Consider the following 27788-nt stretch of genomic DNA (forward strand, 5'->3'; position numbering starts at 1 on the left):
GAAGTAATAGTCCCACTATATTCTGCATTAGTCAGGCCTCATCTGAAATACTGCGTTCAGTTCTGGGCGCCTCATTTTTAGAAAGATATAGACAAGTTAGAGCGGGTTCAGAAGAGGGCGACGAGGATGATAGCCGGTATGGAGAACAAGTCTTATGAGGAAAGGTTGAAGGAACTTGGCATGTTCAGTCTGGTGAAGAGAAGGCTGAGGGGTGACATGATCGCACTCTTTAAGTACCTGAAGGGCTGTCACATAGAGGAAGGTACAGATTTGTTCTCTGCTGCCCCAGAGGGTAGGACTAGGTCTAATGGTTTTAAGTTGCAGGAGCGTAGATTCAGATTGGACATTAGAAGGAACATTAGGCAATGGAACCGACTGCCTAGGGAGGTGGTGGGATCCCCTTCGCTGGATGTCTTCAAGCAGAGGCTGGACAGCTATCTGCGGGAGATGCTCTAGCTGTGGATTTCCTGCTGTGAGCAGGGGGTTGGACTCGATGGCCTACAAGGCCCCTTCCAACTCTATGATTCTATGAGTACCCTGGAATTACATTTAGCTAGCAATACTACCTTAGACTAGGGGGATGGGGGGATTTGATTCAGTTCGGAATTTAATCTACACCTACCTAATTTGCACTTTCCATAGCAAGTCACTAATAGGCAAAAAACCTTGCGGTTTAAGAATGTACCTATAGCCCACATATATTTCTATCAAACTTTAAAAAGCAGGGAAATTGGGCAGCTATAGTGAATGCACCAGGGGAGCAGGAGACCTGACCTCCTCTCTGAGATATTGGACTGCCCTACAAATTTGTAAAAATGCAAACACCATTTGGGTTGGTCTTTCACAGTCCAATCCACTTCCTGTGTAGCTTGGAAGAATTTGGTAACATGTGCCTCTGAGCATATGGTGAGTGGTGGCAGTACCTGCCATCTCCAAAGATGGAGAATTACATTTTTGTATGTTTGTTGGTGTTCTTCTTACTTTGCTTCATTCTTGTGTTACTATTGTTTCTACAGAGAATCTAATTTAGAAACTTTTATTTCTCTCATTATTCATCCTAGAAACCTGTGTCAAATTTATTTTTATTAATTTCAAAGCCTTTTTATTGGTCAGTGTCATATGATGGTGAAGACAGCCTTTTGTGTTTCAAATTGGAGGTTATGTTCTATTTCTATTTTGGGTGCATTAACAGTTGAATCTGAAACTGCAGTTTGATGTACAATCAGATGGATTACAATATGTTGCTACTTCAGGAACGACTCTGTTGGAAAAAACAAACTTAGCCTGCCCAAGATGCATGTTTTCAGCCTGCTATGTTTAAACCACTTCATTTAAGGCAAGGTGAGCACGGTCAATTAAAAATACAAAGCACACCAAGAATAACGCTAGAATATATTTAATCTCCCACTGTTTTATCTTGTGCAAACTGAAACACTCCTATGTCCACTGGAGACTATTCTGCAGAAGTCAGTGCCATTATTCCACAATTATGTTTGGAGATTTTTTAGTGTAAATTTTGCAGAGTGTTGCTGTACTTCACATATTCACAAAAATAGAAGCAAAAGAGAATGATTTCCTATAGGAAACTTCACTAAAATTGCAAAGTAAATCAGACATATTTAAAGTGACTATCTGAACTATGTCAACTGTCTTCCTCCCTGCTAAAACAAGATCAGCACAGCACATGTCTTGTTTCTGTTATTTGGGCTGATTGCAGGTGTTGCCACCACTCACCATATGCTCAGAGGCACATATTACCAAATTCTTCCAAGCTACACAGGAAGTGGATTGGACTGTGAAATATCAACCCAAATGGTGTTTGCATTTTGACCAATTTGTAGGGCAGTCCAATATCTCAGAGAGGAGGTCAGGTCTCCTGCTCCCCTGGTGCATTCACTATAGCTGCCCAATTTCCCTGCTTATTAGATAGAAACATATGTGGGCTATAGGTACGTTCTTAAACCGCAAGGTTTTTTGCCTATTAGTGAATTTCTCTGCTTTTTAATCCAGGAGGTAAGAAATGGGATCCTGTGCAAGCTTGCAGAGAATGGATTGATCATTTCCATGCTTATTGAATTCAGTAGGATTTACTTCCCTGTAATCATGCTTAGGATAGGCAAAACTGACTGGGGAGGAGGGAGGGATGGCTGGAGCGGGCAGGGAAGAAGGAATGGAGAGGAGAGAGGAAGGAGGGGAAAGCCAGGTCTGATAATTTGCATGCTTATTGATTTCAATGGGAATTACTCCTATGTAATCATAGTTAGGATAGGTAAAACTGACCATGGGGGAGGAGCAGGGGGAGGGGAGAGGAGAGGGGAGGGAAGGAAGGAGAATGGGAGGGGAGAGGGGAGTGGAAGGAGGGGGAGAAGGAAGGAGGGGGAGAAGGAAGGAGGGGATTAGAGGGGGAGGGGCAAAGGAAGGGGCAGGGGAGGGCAGGTTTGATCATTTGCATGCTTATTTAGTTCAATGGTATTTACTCCCATGCAATCATGCTTAAGATAGGTGAAACTGACCATGGGGAGGAGGGGATTGGAGGGGCAAGAGGGAGGGGATAGGAGGGAGGAGAAGGGAGGGTGGGCTTGATCAGTTGCATACTTTTTGAGTTCAATGGGATTTATTTCTGTGCAATCATGTTTGAAAATGGAAATGGACTGCCTTCAAGTCGATCCCGCCTTATGGCGACCCTATGAATAGGGTTTTCATGGTAAGTGGTATTCAGTAGTGGTTTTACCATTGCCTTCCTCTGAGACTGAGAGGCAGTGACTGGCCGAAGGTCAGTGAGCTTCATGGCTGTGTGGGGATTCGAACCCTGGTCTCCCAGGTTGTAGTCCAACACTAACCTGGGAGAGGGGCAGGGAGGGTAGGAGACTGGATGGCTGGGCACTGGGCAGAGGAGAAGCCCCTTTCCTTTCCAAAAGGAAAACATTGTGAACAGTATCATTGCTTTTCAGGGTTTTCCCCACCTTTTTTTTTTTACAGCAGGCACATGTAGCCTCGCACCCAAATTTAAACCAAAGCTGTCCCTGGCCACATCCACACCAGGCCTTTACTTCACTTTGTACAGTCATGGCTTCTCCCAAAGAATCCTGGGAAGTGTAGTTAGTGAAGGGTGCTGAGAGTTGCTAGGAGATGCCCTGTTCCCCTCACAGCAATTCAGTCAGAGTGGCTGACTGTTAAACCACTCTGGCCACTGGACCTCTGTCAGGAGAATAGGAGTCTCCTGTCAGCACCCTTCACAAACTACACTTTCCAGGATTCCCAGAGGGAAGCCATGACTGTCTAAAGTGAAATCATAGTCTGGTGTGGATGTGGCCCACTGATTAGCCAAGCCAAGCAACTGTGACTCTGGCTTTTAGAACACTGACAGTTAGTTCTTACTGAGCATGCCCAACATTATCATTCAGTTCAATGCAAAATTTATTAAATTAATTAAAAATCAGCCAGGCATTTTTTTAACTTTTAAACTGTGGAAGATGAAAGTCAGTTTATGGGGCAAGGTCCGTAACAGGATTACAGGTCCCCTGTGAACATGGCTGATTTTTAATGAATTTCAACAGATTATGAGAACTGTCAGAGAAAAAGTCCGAAAGGGCTCTGGACTTTTTCTCTCTCTCTTTAGACTTTGAACTCTTGATTCTCTCTGACTGTTTTGTTTATCGCCATGAAAATTGAGAGGGTTGTTAAGCAAGCTTTACTGAGTTCAGGACTATAAGTTTTGTAAGGTTTTGTTTTGAAATGAGCTTATGGGAAGCATCAAAATGTCATGGGGGTATTGTCAATTTAACATTGCGGAATGTGAAAAATCCACGCTGGCTATAGCATACAACCACTCTTGTGGCTGATAATACGTGAGCCAAAATACAGCTAACATTTGAAATGTACACTTCTCTGGATTTTGTGATACAGCTCTCCAGCCAAATAATTTGTACAATGTGTATATTAGCAGAAAGTGTTCATAAGAATACATATATTTATGAAAATAACATTTAGAAATGCATGATATTGCAAAAATGTATACATTTGGAGAAATTTGCACTAAAAAGCTAATGAATTTATATGAGGACTTTTTTTAAAAAAAACCCTGCAAACTGATGCAAAAATGTGAAGAACTGAATTTAAGACTCGAAAAATGGGTACTGAGACTGAAATTGGCAGATTTGTTCATCACCACCTCCTACTCACTGAATTTAAACTTTTGAAAGGTGCTGAGGAAAGGTTTGCTCCATTGCAGACAGAAAGGAGGCTGAAGCATGTCAGCGGTGGAAGTCATAGAAATAAATTTGTGCTTGCTGTCCTAACAGATGCAAGCAGAAAATGTTAGGTAGAGAGTAGTTGTGACAATTAGTTTCTCAGATGTTTGTAGGTGGCTTGAAGGAGGTCCATGGAGTTCCTCCAGTCTAGGAGGTTTCATGTTGGTGCCCCAGTGGTTGTATGACATTTTGACTTCACAGCAAAAATGTACCTGTTGTGAGATCAAGCAAAATTAGATGGATGTGATTTCCAACCTCTGGACCGCATGGGAATTAAGCTTATGCTGTTTGCCCGTGTCTCTTTTATGTAATCTAATGCAAGGTCACATGTTGATATATGACAATGGGAAAAGCAGAGGTTGTGTTCTCATTTTAGGGGAAGGGAAACTTTTCTTTTTTAAAAAAGGATATTATAATTGTGACATGGCTACTTTTTTCCTTTGTATTATCACAATTAAATGTTCTAGATTAACATTTTGCCTATCTGAACCTGCATTCAGGTTCTAGATTATCAATTTGCCAACCTGAACCTGTACAAGCAGCATTTGAGCAAATGACAAACTTGAAAGAGGAAATTAGATATCATCATTCTAGCTCATAGCTCTGTTCTGACACAAAATGTCATTAAATTGTGATAATGATTACACATAATGATTGCTTCTTTCTTTGATTTCATTTGAAAGATCGTATTATTATTTATACGTGAAATCAGGCTTCAGAATCCACATGACTTCTGATTATATGACACAAGTATTTAATTAGTGCCTGCTAGAAGTAGAAGATTAAATTATTTTGCCAAATAGTCTGCTTTTTATTTAAATGTACTTGCAGGGTAATCCTATTCATTTTTACTCAGACTTGAGTCCCACTGTTTTCAATAGGGCTTGCTTCCTTGTAAGTGTGTTTAGGAGTACAGCCTTAAACTGCAAATTCAGGCTACAATCTTGAACTTTGTGGAGTAATCCGAAATTAACACAATTGGTCTTATATCTGAGTAAAAATGCATAGGATTTTATTATTCTGTTAAACAAGGCATCCTTTTGCCTAGATGAGGGCTAAAGGTTGATACATAGGTGGAATCCTGCTGGTGCTCTTGTGTTCAGAGAAAGTCTTTTGATCCAGTGGACAACTCTGCTGAAGGAAGAGAAGGGAGCTGATTCTTTGCTGACTCCACCTCCCCCCAGCCCTCCTCCATAAACCCACTCTAGAGAGCTGAGGGCCCTCCACATCAGGGTGAATGGTGGTGGTGGGGTGAGAGGGCTTCAGGGAGGGGAAATTGGCAAAAGCATTTCCTCTGCTTAGTGAGGGCATCCACTGGATCAAAACTGGATTCTATCCTTAAATTCATTCACATTAGATTAATATAGTATTTCAATTTATAAAGAGTGATATATGATGAATTTAATCTTGGGCCACAAATCTATTCTAGAGTAAGAAAATTGTTTTTTCTTTTTTTCTCTAGTGTGTAGGTTACATTTCAGTTTCCTTCCTCAAACTCCCCCCCTTCATCTAACTCACAACTGAAAATGTGTTATTAGGCATGTATTACCGAGCTAAAAGAATAATATTTTCTTTTTTTGCTTGGCCTTTTGACTAAGATCAAGTGAAGAATGTTCTTTTCATTTTGTTGAGGCTTGGGTCCAAATGACCCTTTACCCCAAAGCATAAAACAACTTGGGATGTGATGTGAAATCACTGCATCCCCTCTTAAGTGGCAGCCAATAAAGTAAGAAGTTGAGGAAATGCTAATATGTTGATGTCATATCACACTGTTTTTCCAGTACTTGTTATTGGGCGGATGTGGCGAAAACACATGAAAAGATTTTTTTTAAAGGCAAAAAGTGAAAAAGAAAATAGACAGCTACTGTGTACAAGTGTATAGGTCCCCAATGAGTTTCAAAACATTTTCCTTAAAGATTTCTTCCAATCCTTCCTGGAAAAAAATACTTGGGAATATTTATCGTCTAGCAAAGTCTGGTTTAGGTGAACTGCAAAAGAAATAGTCCCACATATTTTTTTGGGGGGGGGAACATTGGAAGGAATTTCTCTTAATAAAGAGAATCTCTTCATACACATTGGGACCCTATTCACTTGTGCAGCTGTCTTTTGTGTGTGTGAAGCATCTTCCATAATGTTCAGTTTGGACCTCAGTAGACAGATGAATCCACTGGGAGAAGGGCTGTAGCTCAGTGACAGAGCATCTGCTTTGCATGTAGAAGGTTACTGGTTCAACATTCAGCATCTTCAGGTAGGACTGGTAATTTACCTCTCTGAAATCCTGGAGAGCCACTGCTAGCCAGTGTAGACAATACTGAACTAGATGCACCAAACGTCTAACACAATATAAGGCAGCTTCCTGTGTTCCTAGATTTTGCTGTAGGGTTTCTTTTAATTCGTTCTGTGTAAAAGTCATGGCTGTGCTAAAATTGGAACTCTTTGTGGACATTTAGTTGCTCAGTGGAGCTGAGGAAGAGAAGGAGGACAACGTGAATCAGGAATGTGAATCAGGATTATCATTATCATTATCTTTTGGCTGTTAATGCTGTTCTTGTCTCAGCCTGGCTGGACAATTATGATTAGTAAAACTCTTGGCTTGAGTTGACCTTGAGCAAAAACAACTCTGCAGGCTTTCCATGGCAATGAAGTAGGAAAGTAATGTGCTGCATTGTGCAATTATTACGCCATTCACCCAAACTAGGGGAGAAATGAACAAAGATTCTTTTAGACTTTTTGTAACAATGGCGTAAACAGAGATGCCAGAGCCCATCCAGTGGCTTTCCTTTTTGTTGACAATAATAACCCAATCCCTGTTTCTAGTATTTCCCTACAACCTGTCTGTCATAAATTGTATGGCCACTGGGCAAGGACAGTATCATTTCTGTGTTAGCTGTGACTGCTAGTGTGATTGGCACTAAAGTGCAGCAACAGAATATTATATCTGAAAGTCTGCCTCCTTCCCTATAGACTCTTTTGGGTGTTGAGAGTGGTGGTGGAGGGGGCCCTCTTTGTGGGGGTGGAATGAGGAATCTGATTGTTTGCACTGAAAGGTGACCCTACCTAATTTTCTCTTTCTGAAACAATAAGTGCACTGAAACAGCCATCATTTGCACTTCTCTGAATTTTGCAATGCAGTTTTCCAGCCAAGTAATGTATACAAAATGCATATACTTGGATAAAGTATGTAATAAATTCATATTGGTAAAAATAAAAATCAAATAGAAAAATTCATTATATTAGAGGAAATACATAAATGTGTAAACAAGAGAGATGTGCCCTGAATTGTTAATGAATTTTCATGAGGACTTTTTTTTAATTGCAAACTGATGTGGAAATGGGGAGAACTGAAGTTAGAGTTGCAGAAATGAGAATCTGAAATTGACAGATTTGCCCCTCTCTCTCTCTTAGTACGTCCCCTGCCCTTGGAAGTTTGGGGTGGTGGTGGCAGCCTGGCAGAGGGCATTTTCTGTGACAACCACTAAGCAGAAGTATGTCTGGCACCTTATTTGTATAGCTTTCACCATATGTTGAAATGCACAACTTTACCCTGGCCTTTGATACCTGAGACAATTTTTTAAGACTCGCCCTATTCTTTTGATTGTAAATTATTTAAACTGATTTTTATATTGCATTTTTTGCATTGATGTAACCTGCCCTGCAGCATGATGATAATGATAATGACCTTGTGAAGGGGCAGCATGAGCAGAAAGGGGCAGTGGGGGCTGCATATTTAGCCCTATCTCTGTTGTTGTATGGCTCATGCTGCCTCCCCAACACTTAGCTGCAGTTTCCGCAGCAGGGCCCTTTTTCTACTCATGGAGACTCCCCTGCAGTTTAAGGGCCTTGGAAGTTCAGCATTCTTAATTTGTGTTCTAAGTGTGAAAAGAACTCCCAGGCTCCTGACTGCCCTATTTTTGGGCTTTGCTTTATTGTGTAAATCATTGTTCTTTAACCTTGGGCTTCCAGGTATTGTTGGTGACAACTCCCATCGTCCCTAGTCATCTTATTCAGCGGTCAGGATGATGGGAGTTGTAGTCCATCAACATCTGGGGACCCAAGGTTGAAGAACGCTGATCAACACTGACCAAAGAGGTGTGGTGTTGCTTTAATTCTAACTTAGATTTGGTCATTGTTCTGTACTCTGGGAGCTGTGAAATGCTGAATCTTTCTTGCTAATATTTAGGGCACTGCTGCAATTCAGCTGACCTAGCCTCATATGATGGGCAAACTGTCAAGTACAATGACATCAACATGGAGTCCTTATCCCTGGTGGGAAGAATCAAGAAAATATGTTGGGGGACATTTCAGTATTTGACAGACATGGGGATGGGGGAAACGTGATTTTAAACTCGGTGTGTAATGTAGCATTGTGGATCATCAACATTTTGCCCAGCTTTAAAAGGGTGTCCTAAAACATAACGGATGGCCCTCCCTGCATTATTTAGGTAGCCTGTGCATAATACATGTGTATTATCTGGCCTCTACCATCCTCTTTTCTGTCTTTGGGTGTTGCCTTAATTTCTGCTCTCATCAGTTCAGTTTCTTGTGCATCCCAGTCCTGTGCATGTTTGCTTAGAAGTCTCACTGAGCCCAATGTGCATTACTCCCGAGAAATTGTGCTTTGGCTTGCAGCTACATTTTCATGTTGTCCTGTTCTTCCTCAGGCATTCTTTGTGTTCATCCCCCCTTTCCCACTTACTCATAACCCTGTTTTTGCAATGGAATGACAGTATTTGTAAAATGTTACATGTACACCATGGGGCCAGCAAGCTGAAGATCAAGCAGAGGAGAAATATTGAGACCGGAATTGTGGGTGGGGATAGGAATATGGTTCAATTCACATTTAGAAGTGTAGCCACCTAATCCTTACTTTCAAAAAAAATGCACAAACCAAAATGCAACCCACCATCAAAATCCACACTTGTCTGAATTTTGCCATGCTGTTCTCCAGCCAAGTAATGTATGCAAAAATGCATATACTATGGTGAAGTGTTCATACACATGCATATATTAGTGAAAATAACATACAAAAATGCATCATATTCAGGGAAATTGCTTTGCAAAATGTGTATATTGGGCAAAATTGCATACAAAAATCTGTATTGTGGAAGAAAGTTTCCCTAAAATGCTCATGAGGACTTTTTTTTTAAATTGCTCACCGATGTGGAAATGTTGAGAACTTAATTTAAGACTGGGAAAAGGAGAAACTGAGAGAAACCTAAACTGACAAATTCTCTCACCCCTGGTTGTGAGCGAGAAACATGCTTATTCTCTTGTATATAGGTTTCAATGCCAAAGAGCAAACTATCCTGGGGATTGCTGAACTAGGGTTTCTCTGATAAAGGGACATTAGAGGGTTTTTTTGGTGACCCTTAAAGTGAGTGGAATATAAAGTGGAGCAGTTTTTGTACATCTAGAGTTAGTTCAACATACTTGCATGCCACATGCCGCAATACATGTGCACACCGTAGACTGGTGAAGGAACAGGGTGAGTTTTCTCCAAGTTCTTCATGAAAATGACAGATCACACTGAGCCTCATTCATTTGATTCAACCCCCTAAAAATAAAAAAGGAGGGGGAGAAATAATGCAAACAGAGCCTCTATATAGTTGGGTGTTTGTGTGGTAGGGGGTTTGTTTTGTTAGTGCCACTTCTCCAGCATGCCATTTCAGCTCCAGCTTCTGTGGCTGAATGAAGCAATTCAGTGTCATCTGCACTCCAGCAATAAGCAGTGTTATATAAATTGAAAATATGTGGCTGGGCTATCCCTGCTTAGCCATCCTCATGCTCCTCTTTATTCAGCTCTTGTTCATATCCCTGAACCTGCCAAGAAATGAAGAAAAGAGAATTGTTGGAAGTTGGGTACTTTTGTGAACATGGCAAAGCTCATCCTGACATGTGCAAAGTTCGCAGGAGCAACGTAGACTCTTATTCCTTTACATGTAAAATCATGCAACTTGGGAACCACATTTGGATAATTGTATCTTAATAACAAGCCTTTTGGCCATGTACACACTGCACCTACAGTATGTTCCTCCTTTGGTGGTGGGAGCAAATACACCAGGAAGTACTCCATTGACTATAGTTTCCCATTTTCATCTGAACCAGGAAACTATGTTTATGCGTGGCCAAAAGGCTCCTTCATATCTCTGCTTATTAAATAATTTTAAGTCTCAAAAGAAAAATATTTGTGTAAATTGATCCCATTTTGTGATTTAAACGGAAAAAAATTGTGCTGGCTGTTCCTGCCTCTTAATTGTATATAGTAAAGCCTTTTTGCTTTAAGACATCCTAAATGTTTTGTCTTTGCCATTTTTTCCCTTTTTAAATGTGAATCTCTTGCCTTTACCATATATGCCAACATATTCCTTCTCTCCAACACACATTTGAAAAACATATTTTATTTATTTATTTATTTATTGTATTTATATACCGCCCCATAGCTGAAGCTCTCTGGGCGGTTTACGGTAACATGTATTATATAACTTTTTTCTTAAACAACTTTCCCACTCCAATAATCACAAAATGCTCAATATTGATTTACAGCCTACATCTGGCCTGCATTTCCTCCTTTTTCTTTCATTGAAATTATTATCTGCTACAACATTAGAGAAGGCGTATAGATCAGAAATAAATGACATCTTTCTAGCTGATTAAAGACTTGTGGCTATGATATTTGCCATTCATTATCTGTAAGTGCATGCTCCCCATGATACTGAAAAGAAAAGACAAGGCAAAAATGCTTATTAGGCTTTCAGAAATGCTATTCATTCCATTTACTTTTATGGTTTGACCTAGGGGCATTTGGCTTAAAAAAAGAAAATAAACGAGGAAGCTTCCTTTGATTTAATAGTAAGTTGTGTCCTGCAAAAATGAATGGAAATGGAAAATGTATCATTTTGCAAAGTTTTTTTTCCTGGCCTTTTTTGTAGTAAAAAACAATTACATGCTTAATTATGCTCATTAGAGGATTTGATTATGAGATTGCTTTAGAGGAATGTGTTGGAAGAATGAAAAGTTGAATGTCTTGTTGAATTATGAATAGCAATTTGGGAAAGGTGCAATTTTGTTTTTGTTCATTTTCGACATGCTATAATTTTATATTGTTTAGCCCTAAAATACTAATAACTTGGCATCCATTAAATGTGCATGACATGGATAGTAATTCTACAGTTTTAAAATAATGCATCAGTGGGAATTCTTTTCAGTTGCAGCAGAATTTACGCACATCTTTACCCAGTATGTGGTAATATGACATAAGATGCCACATCCTGCCGGTTTTTAAACTCTCTTTCATAGAGTAAAACTTGAAGGGGGGGAAGCCTTTGCATGCCAAATTGTACTTTTATCTTATTATAGACTGAGTCTTTGTGATGGATATTTACATCACAGTTTCTACCGTGCTGAATAACTAGATTTTGTGTGTATAATTTACATGAAAACAGGTATGGTACATTAACTTGACATAATGCCAGCTCTCTGCAAGAGTTTAAAGCAATAACTTCAAATTTTGATACTGAAGTAGACATAATACAAGTTTAGTATCTTTCCTACAGATGCTGTACATGGGAATATGTGGTAACTGACAATAGGAGTAGGCAGAAATTGTTGGATATGCTGTTTGAAACCTTGTCCCATCTATATTTGTTGTTGCTTGTTTACAATTATAAAGAATAACTCTGACTTTCCTTCTTATTGATATTGAAGGTGTTTGTGCTAGGAATTGCTTTGTTTAACGCAGTGATTGAAAAGAAGTGCATAAGGAAAGTATGCAGCTTGCTGTGGTGGGCACTCACAGATTTGTGTGTGTGTGAGATCAATTGGATACCATATCAGATGCTAAGGATGTGCATTGGCTGTGTGTGTTCTCCAAATAACAAGGCAAATCAAGGTGATTCAGGATAGTCTTTCACATTACTGAATCAGATCTTGCTGTAAACAAGGTGTGTCGTGGTGGATCAGGGAGAGCCCATCCTTCTGAGTACTCCTGTTTGCCTCAGTTTTTCCATAAAGTTAAACACATGGTACTTCCCTCTCTTTTTTCTTTTCTGAGAAACAAAACAAAGCTGATTAGGCAGGCTTCTAGCTGGGATTGGGGGCTGTGCTTCCCCTCCTGATTTTGGGGGGGGAATTTTTAACATTTGTGACATGTCAGAAAATGACAACCTCCACTGAAAGAATGACAGCTTGGTTTAAGAACGAGCAATTTAAGAAAATGACCCTATTTAGTGAAAAGGCAGGGCGAGTACACGATAAAAGACTTATCTGGAAAAGCCCCCAAAAGTCTGCTCAGTCAAGATTTTCCCTGACTGAGGGTAGATTTTTCATGATCACCATCATCCTGTAATTTCTCAAGTGATCTTGAAAAAACAGTCTGTATAGTAACATGACAGTTAAATGTTAGAACTTTGTTTTATGAGCTAGAGTTAGACCCTACCCCTTGGACTTTCCTTTGCTCTGCTTTTCAGTTTCAGTTTCAGTTGTGTTCTCTACTGAGCCTGCAGTAAAGAAGGATGTTTGCCTGCAGCAAAAATCTAGAGTTTATTTCTGCAGTTATTATAATAAATAGAATAGGATTGGGTGCTTACTCCTAAAGGGTGAAATAAAGAGTTAACTTGAAGTGATCTGAAAAAATAGATACACTAAATTACCCTTTACTCTTTTAAAACACCCACTATACTTACAATCATAGTGGCTTTTTCTTCTTTTTCTTATGTACTTTATGGCAAAGGATGAAAATAGCCCTAGAGGAACAGAAATATTGCTGTGTATGCTACAGTTAGCTGGCTGGCCACCTAGGCTGTAACTCAGGTATAATTTCTGATTTTCCCAATATGTGCATATCAGTGTGAGGCTTTTTCAGGTTTCTGTACAGAAAAATCAACCCAGCAACCAGTAAAAAAATTCCAATTACTTTCCACAATTAGTTTCCAATTGCTTAGTTAGTCCTTTATATAGCAGCCAGTTAAAAATTTTCCCCTTGATTGTCCAACAGGAAGAAAAATCTAAAGGTCAGGAACAAGACTAGAAGGATGGACTGTAAGGAGAAGTTAACAAACATACCCTGAAACATACTTTCTCTCTGCCCTACCCTAAACTTGTAGCATGGACAAGCTTTTTTTGGGGGTAGAATCTGAAACTGAGATACATAATACAGAATCAAAGCCGGGCTCAGGAGCTCACAGTCATTACACAATTCAGGAAGAATCAGAATGCAGGGACAGACCACTGGCAAAAGAGGGCTTTAGCTATAGACAAAGTCAAGCTTCTGAGTGTGGTATTCTTGGGAATCTCTCTCAAAAAAGGGTGAGACAATTGAACAAACTAAAGTTCATTCATGTAAATACACTGGATGGAAGAGGAGTGATGGGGAAGGTCACTACCTTTTTCTTCCCCAGTCCTGGCCCTCACACCCTCTCCGACAGAGAGGTGCAAGGATTGGCTGGTGCTATGTGCCTCCCCCCCCCAATGCCTCACCTTGAAATAAATGTGGCTGCCCAACCTAACAAGGAAGGCAGGGCTGTTACTAGGGAAACACCCAGAGTTCAAGAGGGGGTTAAAGAGGGAGTAGAGGGTACAGTGGTGGGGGATCTTTCTTTTGACAAACAGGTCTAGCTTTTAATCACAGCAAATTATTTTCCCAGTGTACTCCAATCATAGCGATTTGGAGGAGGAATAAACAGAGTTGTCAGTTTCCTTTGAGCTTTGGCTGGGATAGCAGGGTGTAAACTGTGGGAGTCAGACTACTGGGGTGACCTATTTCTTTTGCAATGGTTCTTTCCCCCCCTAACATTTAATCTCTCTCTCTCTCTCTTCTTCACAGAGGGTACTTCCAGGAAGGGGTGTGGGTGGAGTGAGGAAAAAATTGTGACTTTCCAGTTTTTTTTATAATGAAGGTAAAATCACCTAGCACAATAGCCCCTTGAGCTGTTTGACCTTTGGCAGGTTTCTTACCCAGGGGTACTTCTCTCAGGTCTCCAGTTTTAAAACTGATTGGCCAATTTAAAACTGATTGGCCAATCCTGTGTACTGCCTTCAAGTCGATTCCAACTTATGGCGACCCTTTGAATAGGGTTTTCACAAGGCTGAGAGGCAATGACTGGCCCAAGGTCACCCAGTGAGCTTCATGGCTATGTGGGGATTCGAACCCTGGTCTGCCAGGTCATAGTCCAACACCTTAACCACTACACCACACTGGCTCCCTGTTGGCCAATCCAGTGAGCACCTGATTAGAGGAATTCAAAAGATTGTCACTGAATCAAGTTAGTTTTCAAGTGGATAGTGTAGCATGGATTGAATACTTCTTTATCATCCTAATGGATGACCTTTATCAGGAGAATGACAAGGGTGTGCGACACTGTTGTTCTTACTTGATCTCTCAGCGGCTTTTGATACCATTGACCATGGTATCCTTTGGAGCCAACTTAGGGAGATGGGTATTGGAGGCACTGTTTTACAGCGGTTCCGGTCCTACCTCCAGGGTAATTTTTAGAGAATAGCACTGGGTGATTGTCTTTTGGCCCCCTGGCAGATGTGCTAAGAGGTGGTGCAGGGTACCATCTTGTCCCCTATGCTGTTTATCATCTATGTGAAGCCCTTGGGAATGGTGATCAGGAGATTTGGGACGAGGTGTCAGCAGCACACTGATGATTTGTTGTTATGTGCCTTCAAGTCGATCATGACTTTTGGCGACCCTATGAATCAGTGACCTCCAAGAGCATCTGTCATGAACCACTCTGTTCAGATCTTGTAAGCTGAGGTCTGTGGCTTCCTTTATGGAATCAATCCATCTCTTGCTTGGCGTTCCTCTTTTTCTACTCCCTTCTGTTATTCCCAGCATTATTGTCTTTTCTAGTGAATCATGTCTTCTCATGATGTGTCCAAAGTATGATAATCTCAGTTTCATCATTTTAGCTTCTAGTGACAGTTCTGGTTTAATTTGTTCTAACACCCAATTATTGGTCTTTTTCACAGTCCATACCCAGCTCCATTTCTTGGTAACATCTGAATCGGTAGAGGCTGTGTAAGCCCTGGATCAGTACCTGCACTCAGTGTTGGGCTGGTTGAGGGCCAATAAACTGAGTCTGAATCCTAGCAAGATGGAGGTGCTGTGGGTTGGTGGTCCCCAAGTTTGGATAATTGGTCAATTGCCTGTTCTGGATGGGTTTGTACGCCCTCTGAAAGAGCGCATTTGTCATCTGGGTGTGCTCCTGCATCCATCCTTGTTGCTAGAGGCCCAGGTAACCTCAGTGGCTAGGAGTGCCTTTTAGCAGCTTCCGCTGGTAAGATAGCTACAGCTGTTTCTAGACCGGATAGCCTGACCACTATTTTCCACGCACTGGTAACCTCCAGGCTGGATTACTGTAATGCACTTTATGTGGGGCTGCCAGAGGTTGGTCTAGAGGGTACAGCTGGTGCAAAATGTGGCAGTGCAACTGCTCACTGTGGCAGGGTATTGTCAAGTTGTCACCTCCCCTGCTGAAAGAATTGCACTGGCTGCCCTTTAGCTACCGGGCTAAGTTCAAGTTTCTGGTTTTGGTGTACAAAGCCCTAAAGAGCTTGGGACCAGGATACCTGAAAGATCGTCTTACCCTTTATGTACCCAGTCGATCACTGAGTTCTGCAGGTGAGGGGCTCCTGCAGATACCATCTTATCAGGAGATCTATTCTGCACAACATAGGAAGTGCACCTTTAGCATTGTGGCTCCTATCCTTTGGAATTCCCTCCCCTTAAATATTAGACAGGCACCATCTCTGTTATTTTTTTGGCACCTACTGAAGACCTTCCTCTTTCAACAAGCCTTTTAAGTAGAGACCTTACCTCAGTCTGTGTCTGTGTTGGAATTGCTTTTTAAGATTTTTTAAAGCTTTTTTAAAAAGATGTTTTGTTTTAATATATTTTTAAAGATGTTTTGTTTTAATATATTTTAAAGTCTGTTTTTGAGATGTTTTTGAGTGTTTTTAGTGTTTTGTTTGCCACCCTGGGCTCTTTCTGAGAGGAAGGGTGGGATATAAATTTAATAAATAATAATATTTCCATTGCTCCACAAACCCTTTCCTTCCTTTTGAGGTATATTTGTTGTTGTTCACAGTTATTTTGTGTGCAAAAAGGATGGGGCTGGGGTGGAGGCTGGGAGAGAAGAAAGAGATGAACTTGCCGTGCACTCATACTTAATGTTAACCCCTCCCTGAGATAAAAGCATTTGCTTAAAATAACAGATGGAAGGTATGACCCTGTTCACCACATTAACCACTGATTAAACAGGCTTAGTGTAGTGTTGCAGTGCAATCACAGAAGAATGTTTTAATAGGTGTATATTATCTGTCCACATTTGTGTCAGACTTCTGAGTTTAGGAACCAGATGAGAAACGTGTCCTCATGTCTAAGACCCCATTCCATTGTATTCTTGTTCCCCACAAAATCCAGGCTTGAAAGGTTAACGTTGGAACCTCCAGTATGTGCAGATCCATAATTCTTCTAAGAGAAGTATGAGCATGACGCTGAGCTATTGATTTAATGGGAGAGGGTCTATTCTCAGGAGAGGTTTGGTTGTAACCAATCCTTTGTCACTTGCACACTTGTTACACAGCAGGGAAAACTGTTAAAGGGACTCATGAAATAGAGGCTAACATGCCCTTCCTTTTTACCAAAGCAGTGATGCAGATGTCCTTGTATAGCAATGCTGCTCAAGTAATCATAGCAGATTTGCAATTAGGCCTGCCATTTCCCCCCTCTCTCATTTATATCTTCTGCCATCTGTTCCATGGTGTTTCCTCTTTAAAATTATGCAACTCTCATTCATAGTTACATGTTAGCTTCCATTTTGAACTGTGTTATGGTTATGCTCAATACTGCAGCAGATAAATGAACTGATTTATTATGACCAGCTCTGACCTCAGATGAGAACATTTCACTCCCATTAAATCCATGGCTCGGTGCTTATACCACCCCAACGACTGTTTTTGACAATGAATAATTTGAGTTTTAGTTGGATGTTGCAGGAAAAGATTGGAGATACACGCTTCATATATATAGTAATCCCTGATTTATCCCTGATTTTCATAAATGTATCCGTTTTATTATTATAAATTAATTACAACTGCTATCACTAAAAGTTATTACTATCACTATGAGGATAGGTTGTGGCTCATGCTTTGCATGAAGAAGGTCCCAGGTTCTATCCCTGGTATCTCCAAGTACAACTGGGTAAGATTTCTGTCTGAATCCATAGAGAGCTGCAGCAAGTCAATGTAGGCAATACTGAGCTAGATGGATCAATTCCCTGACTCTGTATGCAGCATGTTTCTATGTACTAGAGCACTTTTTATGTAGAGCTGTGCTGCATTTTCATGAAGTTTATTTTTCACAGTGAAAGGCGACAGGTCAGAGGGTATGACTTTCTTTAAAAGAGTAGCACTTTCTAGAAAAAACATCACCTTTTGCTGTAAGATTGCAGTCCCTTTCTCTTTCATGCGAAGAAGGAAGAGGAGGAATCACACTATTGTGCTGTAGGTTGCAACTGCTACTTTAAAGGAAGCAGTCTGCTTCCCCCTTGTATGCTGAGAGAGGGAAAGGATCATGTTATAAAACTCATCAACTCTCTTTAGAGTAGGTAATGCTTTGTGTTCCTGTTCATGAACTATGTGAAAAAATTGCTGAAACGGAACAAAATAGGGTGATGGTGGGGAGTCCCTTTGAACATAGAGGTTTATCCATGGTGTGACACTAATCTTAAGAGAACCAGTGTAGTGGTTCATATCAGACTAGGACTGGGGAGATCCAGGTTTGAATGCTCACACAGCATTGGGTAGCCTTTGGCTAATTGCTAACTTTGGTCACATCCACACCATACATTTAAAGCATTCTTATACCACTTTAACAGTCATGGCTTCCCCCAAAGAATCCTGGGAACTGTGGTTTGTTAAGGATGTTGGCAATTATAGCTCTGTGAGGGATCTCCTAACAACTTTCAGCACTCTTAACATACTATAGTTCCCATGATTCTTTGGGGGAAGCCGTGACTGTTAACATGGTATAAGAGTGCTTTAGATGTGTGGTGTGAATGTGAGCTTTCAACCTAGCCCACCTCACACTGTTGTGCGTATAAAATGGGGTGGGGGTAGTTAGATCAGGAATGGGGGAGAAATTTGATTTCCTTTGCATTAAAGGCAAACGTGTCTAATTCACACTTTCTGAAACAATACATAAGCCAAAACGCAGCCATCCTTTGAAATTTGCACTTCCCTAAATTTTACAGTGCAGTTCTCCAGCCAAGTAATCTGTGCATATACTAGTGTGCATAAAAATGCATATATTAGTGAAAATAATATACAGAGATGTGCATATTAGACCAAACTGCGTACAAAGTGTATGTATTAAGAGAAATTTGCTGATTAGTTCACACAATTAACAAAACACAGGCCAATTCTGTTTTACTATTTTTGCAAACATCCGGGTCAGATGTTGGCATTTTCAAAAGAGATTCCTTGGCTCATGTGAATTTATATTTTAAATTCGTCTAAGAGTTGTTTATGGAGAATATTCAATCATCCCGATTGCTTGTATTTGAATTTGGCATAGCCAAACATCTCAGCATCTATTAGCCTTTAGTATTTTATTTGCTAATAATGTTTTCTGTTTCTCTTGTGGAAACCTGTGAGTCTCTTTTGCTGCCCTTAATGAGTCTGACAGCTTTTGAAATCTGTTTTGTGCACTAAATTTTGATATATTTTGGCCTCCAAAAATTTTCATAGTAATGAATGTCATCTGAAAATGAGTACTTATTAATGTTTGTTACATGGTTAATTTGCTCTTCCTGACATGCTTGTGAAGATTGTTAACATTAAGGAGAGCTGCAGAGTGGCAGCTGGGAGAAATAGGCACACTGATACCAACACTGTGAAGTCCCTATAGTTTCTCTAAAAGGAAACTGCACAATTTGTTTTCATGGTTTCTTACTGAATCATCAATCTAATCTCTTAGAGATTTCCCCACACAAATTTGGAGCTGGCATGGGAGAACAATGAAGACAATCATTATTAGAGTACTGTAGTGGCCTCCTATTTTTATTTTGTCTATCTCCCCTCACCCCTAGTTATATTTGGGAGCTTCTTCCACAGAAACCAAGATATGCTTCGGAAGCTCTTCTTCAGGTGCCCCACACTTTGACAGTGAAGAAAATCCAGGCCTTATCTCAGTGTTACTCCCACTTAAAATTTAAAGAGCAGCCCTTGCTTCCTTTTCTGAGGAGAAAATACCATACTGGATTTTTCCTTACTCCGCCTGTTGGGCCTGCCAATCTGACCTCAGAAAACTATAATATTCAGTGGGGGGTGGGCAGCTATGAGAGGAAGCACTCACTAAGACTGCAATCCTATATACACTTACCTAGGAGTGCCCCATTGACTCAGTGGGGCTTACGTATAGGTACATATGTATATGATTGCACTGTAAGGCAATTTGGATGCCACTTAATAAGTTGTAACCACTAGTACCATCCATAATGGATGTTGCTCAAGGTGAAGGTAGGTAGTAGCAAAACTTTGGCAAAAGCAGGGTGTGATGTAGGTGTTTAAAAACATACTTGATAGTCGTCATAATCTGTCCTGCCCCAATATGGGGCCTGGCAGGTCATAAGATGTGGCCCTCTGAGCAGGCCTGAGCTCTATTATTTTGCTTTTAGCAACTAACCCCAGATTATATTCATCGTATTGTTGTTTGATCAAGGGTTAGATGTTGATAATGGAATGCTGAGCATTGGCCATGCTCGCTGGGACTGATGGAAGCTGGAGGCCAATAATGTCTGGAGATTTTTCACCCCTGCCTTTACAGCAGAAAATGGAGACATTAAATTGCATCTGGAATGTTTCTGTATTCTCATTCACTAAAAAGTAATTTGAGGCTGTAGTCCTCTGCATGCTTATCATTCATTTTCCCTACTTCAATTGTATTTATACTGTTGTTTTTTAAAAAAAAGCTTTTATGTCCTGCTTACACTGAACTTGCCTTTGATTTTTGTCTCTTTGTATCTAAATAAATATTTGAAGGCAGTTTTGATTCATCAAAGGAAATAACACTATGATATTTTTCTCTGCTCTTTAGACGTTTCTATAATTCTAGGCCAAATTCTCTCCTCAAATGAGTATGTGCCAAGATGATATTTTGCCTCTAATTCATAAGAGATAAAGGCAATTTTGGATTATAATGTTGATTAACTATGAACAGGTAATGAAGATTATTTTATATTTTCTTATTAAATGAGTCTATCAGGGAAATCAACAACTTTGAACATTTGATGCGAAGATTATACTTGGTCTTTTTCTGTGTACTTGTATTAAAAACATCCAGCTGAACACCGTAAGGGTGGTTTCACAAAGACTTAAAAAAAAAAAAACCTAATGTGCTTTTTAAAACATACCGTTATAACATAATTTTATGCTATTCTGCAGAAATGCTGCTAATATTAGCTGTCACTAGGGTGTTTTTGTTTTGCTACGGAGAAATGCAGCAACACAGATTTTTCTCCCAAGGATGTGGTTTCTTGCTTGGGTTGCCACCTTTTCTCTGGCTTTGCCTCTGTGCTTTTAACAGCAGGCTCTCAGGAAAATGCAAAAGGAGGAGCTTTCTTAATTGTTTATCTCCATTTGCTTAATTTCTGTGTGTCAGGCTGCTGTTAAATGCACAAAAGCAGGGCCTGAGGGGAAAAAATACCACCAGCAGCTGGCATAAGTGCCATTATTTTGTTGCCAGCATCCAATTAACAAGTAATTTAATTCCTTGCACTTTGAGGTAACCCACTTACAGAATGTATTTCTTTAGCCCTATATGAGCAACTTCGCTTGGTACATCTTACTGACAAAATTGTTGTATACCAACCCAGGAAACTTACTATTAATATCTGCAGTGCTGTTGGTATTCAGCACAGCACACAGTCCTATATTAGTTTGTATTCACATCTTCTGCCTCTTGTGTATTCAAGTCGCATCTGTTTTCCTTGACTAACAAAGTGAAGTTTCTATTGCAGCTGATGCAACCCTGCAGGGTTACTTTGAATCAGCATGTGCTGCTTTTTGCAGCCATTAGCTGTGAAACTCTGGACCATCAGTTTCTACATGCTGCTGCCTCAGTTATCACTTTGTATCAGTGTCTCACAATTTTACCTTAGGCTACATTGAGAGTCTTCTTTCTTCACCTTTTTATTAAAAGGATGTCAATTCTTTAGGTCCCTTATTCTTGCAGTTTGAGCCAGATTGTCTAATATCTAGTCCTGGGTGTGGGACAAGAAAGATGAGCAACATGCTGCTGGAAATTAGGGGTGATGGATGGGGCAACATGGAGAGGGACTAAGTAGGAACATGATGGCAGTTCAGCCCCACCTGAAGTCAGACACGAGAGAGAAACTGTTTGCTCCAGCTTTTGCCTTCCATTCTCACACCAGGTAGCCGGAGAGGAAAAGCTGCAAAGGGATGGAGAGTAAACCCGCTGACCAGGGTGCTGAATCATCGGATTATATTGCTGATAGTTTTCTAAGAGCTTGGTTTTATAATCAGAATATTGATTGTTGTAAATGCATAAAATGTAAATAGAAATAAAAAAAGGTTTCATTTACAAACATCAATGGAAAAAGGTTTTGCTAAAGAGGTTGGTGCTGCTGGCGTTTTAATGAAAGTATAATGATTACACTTTTTCTTTTATTTAATTTAAAATAAAAGGGCTGACAAGGTTTGGAAGTAATTTCATTTGTTTTATCCAAAACAGCAATGCTATTCTTGCTTGTTATCATATTCTTTGCCCTTTGATCTGAAATCCACAACTTCCCAGTTAATTAAATTGGTTACAGTTTTCTGCCAAGACACCTGAACAAGGAAATTGTCATCTTTCACATGAATCTGGTTTCTCTAGCAGTCTTTGTTTAGTTGCAGTTTGCAATCCAAAAGATAATACTTTATAATATAAAATAATGTCCAGCTGCTGAAAAGTCCTAATGAACAATACTGTGCTATCCTTAATGAACAGATAAGAGGAGAATTGCCTTTCACTCCCCCCTGGCCCTTGTTAATTGTGTGCATTTTTATTTCTGTCTTGCAGTTTTCGGTGAAGATCTACACGCCAGCTTATATTTTGTCAATGCATCTTTGCAAGAGGTAGTGTTTGCTAGCACCACAGGGACACTGGTGCCCTGTCCTGCAGCAGGGATCCCTCCTGTGACGCTCAGATGGTACCTAGCAACGGGCGAGGAGATCTACGATGTTCCAGGGATCCGCCACGTCCACCCTAATGGCACTCTCCAAATTTTCCCTTTCCCTCCTTCAAGCTTTAATAACTTAATCCATGATAACACTTACTATTGCACAGCTGAAAATCCTTCAGGGAAAATCAGAAGTCAGGATGTTCACATTAAGGCCGGTGAGTACAGTCAAATACTACTCTTGTTAACATTCATTTCAGGCCCCACCTACATTGTGCTAGATGTTGTTGCAGCATAGAGGTGTCTAGAGGTGTTGTACTTTCCAGGCCAGGCAGAAATGTGGGAGGCATCAAAGTACCATGAACTGCATGTGGGAGAGGACAGATGGTGATGTGGGAACTGATGAAGCAAGGCTTAGGGTGATAACAGCTTTAGTAATACTCAGAGTACAGTACACTCATTGAAATTAACTAATTTCTCCGTTGATTGAAATGCGTTTACCCTGGGTCTTACCAAAGGATATTGGATAGTTCAGAAAAAGTTTTGTTAGGGGGAAAATGGGTTTTGAGGGGAGAAAAGTGGATGCTGTTTCTACTGTATGGACCAGAATAGCAAAAGACATTAAGACAGGGTGAGAAAAGCACTCCATGACTTGTATAAATGTCTCCAAATGTTGCAGGCAATCAACATGGAAGGTGGACCTGGTTATAAACAGTAATAATTTATTATAGCCTGCCTCTTAACTACAAAGTTCCTAAAGTGTTTCCAGAAGTCATCTTTATAACAAGAACCCTTCTTCAGAACAGTTCTGGAAGGCTGGAGCATGCACACTGACTTAATTAGCTTGTTGACACACCTCGGGTATAATGTATTTTCTTCAGGGACACTTCTAACTAGCTATCTGTGCTGACATAACAGAAGGAAGGACATGTTAGCTGAGCAATGAGGCAGTCTTCTGGAAGTCACAGGGTTGTATACAGTGTTGTGCTAAGATGTTGCATCTAGGGTGGCCAGATGCAAAGGAGAACTCTTGCACTGTTAATAGTTGTATGACAAGCTACACCTGCTGAAATTCCTTTTTCTACATAATTATTAAAGATGCAGGAGCCTGACCTTTTTTGCATCTGCCCCCCTTAATTGCAACCCTCCTGGTACTGTAGTGCTTCAAAATACTTGTAGAGGATTGCTTTATGGAATTTTGTCTTAATTAAACTATGCAGTTGGAAAAGTAATAGGCTAGGCTGGACCCTTGACATGATTGTATTTTTAGCACATACATTTTCCACCTGTATTCTGCTATGGTATTTTTCGTAACAAGTTTGTATGACATGATTCTCCCTGAATGTGAGGACTGGTCCTTGTGTTAAAAGATGGAATGTTAAGTCATACCTTGTTTTATTTACAGATCCATCTTCATCTGTGAAAACAAGTGTAACTGAATCCTACTTGATCCTAATTGCTATTATAAACTCTTTTAAAAATATATAGAATATGAAATGAAATAAAATAAGTTAGCTTTATTTGTTGTGAAAGAATTCACAGTCCCATTGTGCCAGTAATATGCTTATGTTAGGGCTGAGGATGATTTCCACAAAAATAATAATCACATTTTCATCTTTGTTAACAGCTTTCTTTTTTGCTTCATTTGTTTCCATTCACTAAAACAAATCTTTGGGGACTATTGTGTTACAAACTCAGCCGTATAAGGCTTTCCTTTATAAACATCTGTGGGACATATAAGGGTTCTTCAGTCTAATTTCATTTACCACCATGATGTATGTTTGGGGACTCTAAGGTTTGAACCAAGAACCTCATGGCATAGCTTGAGGCAGGACCAGCTGAGCAACTTGGGATGATGCATGCTCAGTTCTTGGAGAGTTCTTCCAATGCAGAAGGAACCTGGGGCATGTAACCTTGGTCCCTCCAGTTGGCAGGAAGTAGGAAACCTCTGCATTGGTGTACATATTAGTCAGCTGGCCTTTTGCCCTTGGCTGGCCAATGCAGCAGGATGCCTTGTTTGTTGTACTTCATGCTCCAGCAGCCAGCTCCTCCAATTCTAGAAACTCCAGTTCCAGCTCCATTCCAGAAATTGTTCTTGGTTGCTGGAGAACATACTCTTGATTTGGTTAAGTTGACTGTGGCCCCAGCCTAGTCAGAGGTTAGGCTGAGAAAAGAAGAGCCTTCAGTGAATTTAGCATCATGACTGAGCAGGGGGACTTAAGGCAAAGTCTCTCTTAATGAAACATGACACTATAAATCCAGTTATGATCCCCATGTTTGTTTGTTTGTTTAAGAAAGACACAAGTGTTAATTCAGTTCAGGTTTGTAGTGGAGACGATGTAGTCATCGTCTTATCCGACACCATTGCTTGTCTGTGTTCTCTAAACACCACTCTACTCATTCTAGAACCTATAGTTCTAGAGTAATGGTAAGCCATTTTGAACCTTCTAGAATAATGGTAAGCCATTTTGAACTTTTTTTGGTGAAAAGCAATGAAATAATAATACTATTCCACTGCTTTTTCTTTCTTTCAACATGATTTCTTCTTGAAAAACTCTACACTAGTTTAAGGTATTTCAATGAACTTAAGTTCCTACAGGATCCTTTTCTCCATTTGTTATAACTGCTAGTGTCCTGATCTTTCCCTGTTCAGTCATCAGATAGCTCCATTTGACCCATTTCTGTCAGACAGTTATCAGACTATCAGACCTGTCACCCATGTGTTTCCTGAGGCTGGAATAAGCACCTGATGTATTAATATGTAAAGCCACAATATTAGTAGAAAGAACTAAAATGTGATTAGATGGGGCCCCCAACATTTTTCAAGGTTCTGGACAAACCTGTCAGATGGAAAGAAATGAGTAAATGATGGGAGGAAAAAAACCCCAATGCTTTTATTTTCTCCTAGAATGCATTTTAACTCACTTGTCAAATTTTTCTTCATGCTGAGTGAATACAATTTTTCAAGATCCATTTCAAGAGAATTGTAGCAGAATTTGATTCTGTTGTGGGTTTTTGACCTGGGCAAATTTGGCCAAATGGCTCCTGAAGGTCAAAGGGCTAGTAGACTGGATTTGTTTCCTTTCCCTTTTTCTTGACCTCCAAATGGGCAGAAGGAACTTTTTACTTGTGCTTCTATAAGAGAGAGCATTTTCTCCATTCTTTCACTATTCAACATTTCCTTTCCATGAGTCTCTCCTTATTTTTCTGTGTTTTAGTTTTACGGGAACCATATACAGTCCGAGTGGAGGACCAGAAAGCCATGAGAGGCAATGTAGCGGTCTTCAAGTGCATTATCCCCTCCTCTGTGGAGGCATACATCACTGTTGTCTCATGGGAGAAAGACACAGTCTCACTCGTCTCAGGTACGCCTTACTCAGCCTCTAGTCAGCTTCAGCAACAGTATTGACTCTTTCTGCTATCCTTGATGTTTCCTTTGAGTTGAAAGTAGCTGGAAGTCGCTCTGTTTTTTCTACTGTAATTAGAATGTCTCATTGAAACATCCATATGATTGGGTATGACACAATATGTTTTTCGGCATCTTTTTATTTTGGCATCTTTTTATTTATAAACATATTTGGATACTGCTATTTCATTTTAAAAAATCAGAGTGGTTTACAACAAATAAAAATGTACAGTAAAAATCAGTAAAAATACAAAGGTTAACTACTGCAAAAAGACATATTTAGATTTGATTTGTTTCTCGTAACCCCCTCCCCCCAAACTTATGTTTCGTAGCAATGTTGTAGGGGAACACTGGTTTCCACAAAATATTACCTTTGGTATTTTTGTCATAGGTTGATTTTTCTATGGAAGTATTGAAGATAACTTGAAACGATGGATGGTATTCAATGCTAGTCCTATATCAGAGTAGGCCCATTGAATAGACATGACTAACTAAAGTTCATTAATTTCAGTGGTATTACTCTGGGTAGGACTTAGTTGAATACAACCCTATTTCTTCATTTTCACCCCAGTTAAATTAAGGATTTACCCCACCCCACCCCTGTGGGATCGGCACATTGCACTAGTGGTGGATACAATTATTTACTGAGTAGAGATTTATTATAGTGTGCATGTAACCATTGTGAAAGCTGTCTGTCTGACCATCTCCCCTTGACACATGCACCCAGCAGCATCGGAGCTGCTTCTTTGTGATTCCACCCATTTTTGAGAGTGTGTCGATGGTCCTGCCCACATACTTGGAACAATGTCACAGGTCTTTCCCACTTAATTGGCACCCTTCCTTGGAACAGATTGGGTGGGATCACACCACAGCAAAGTTGTGCATGCATGCACACACAGGCACACACACACAGAGTATGGATTTGAACCCTGGTCTCCCAGGTCCCACTCTAGCCACTACACCACACTGACTCTGTGTCTACCCTTGTCCTCTGTGTTTGCCCTTGGGCTTAATTGGCATCTTGCTGTCATCATATTTACTGGCTTGTTTCATGCTGATTTTTTAAATCAGTTCAAAGAACCTTGGTTACTTATAATTGGTTTAGCCCCTATAAAGCCCGTAACTAGCTTCCATGCTTTAGTATTTTATGTTGGCTATGTTAAATAATATTTAGATTTCTTCACAAGCATGCTATTTAATAAATTACATGTTTCAAATTATTTCTGCTGTGTAAGATAAATGTATTTATTCCTGTTATTAGCATATCATAAAAGGAGTTGCATTGCTTTGTCAAGTGAAAAATGTAGACTGATAGCTGAAAAGTGTGCCATACTCATAGTAAAACTTATATTTCATTACTTGTCTTAAAATAACCTGAGCTGACTTCAATATATAAAAAAGAGTCTATGTTAAGAATGTGTAGTTTCCTACAAATGGTAAAAATCAATGTTTTTGTGCCAGTGGTATCAGTAGGCATCCATGGAATGCTATGAAATTCAAAGGCTTGGATTTAGACTTTGCTCCCACCAGTGGGAGCATCATTTAAGCAGAGTTCCATTCAGAGGCCCTCCCACTGGTAGAAGTAGTGGGAGGCAACTTTTGCTGATTTCCCATTCCCCTTGCAGTTCCTTGCACCCTACACAAATCTTTCTGGAGGGTTGAAGGACCCTCTAGAACAGTGTGGGAAGTGTTGCTGGAGCCTGAAGGGGAAAGTGGCAAAGCTGCATTATACATATGTAGTTAACAATGCATTTTTATACACAGAAGAGGTATACTTGCTGTTTGTATGTATGTGGACAGACAGACGCTGGCTATTGCAGCAAGAAGGCAGTAGCATGAACAAAATGAATGCTGTAGTAGGAATTATACTCCTTTTGTAAATGAACCTATTTGTATAAGCATAGAAATTGATAGAAATTAAATTGGATGCATGCACTAGTAAATAAA

At 40.1% G+C, this 27788-nt stretch overlaps 1 protein-coding gene across 1 annotated transcript in view; it reads left to right on the top strand.

Annotated features, from left to right (window-relative positions):
• Positions 1-27788, top strand: part of DSCAM (DS cell adhesion molecule) — a 602142-nt gene that overhangs the window by 64694 nt on the left and 509660 nt on the right. The window contains exons 2-3 of the mRNA XM_061627614.1: positions 22336-22653; positions 25654-25800. Coding sequence (XP_061483598.1) covers positions 22336-22653; positions 25654-25800 — 465 coding nt within the window. The remainder of the gene's footprint in view (positions 1-22335; positions 22654-25653; positions 25801-27788) is intronic.

Source organism: Rhineura floridana, chromosome 5, assembly GCF_030035675.1.
Source record: "Rhineura floridana isolate rRhiFlo1 chromosome 5, rRhiFlo1.hap2, whole genome shotgun sequence".
Lineage (NCBI taxonomy): Eukaryota > Metazoa > Chordata > Lepidosauria > Squamata > Rhineuridae > Rhineura > Rhineura floridana.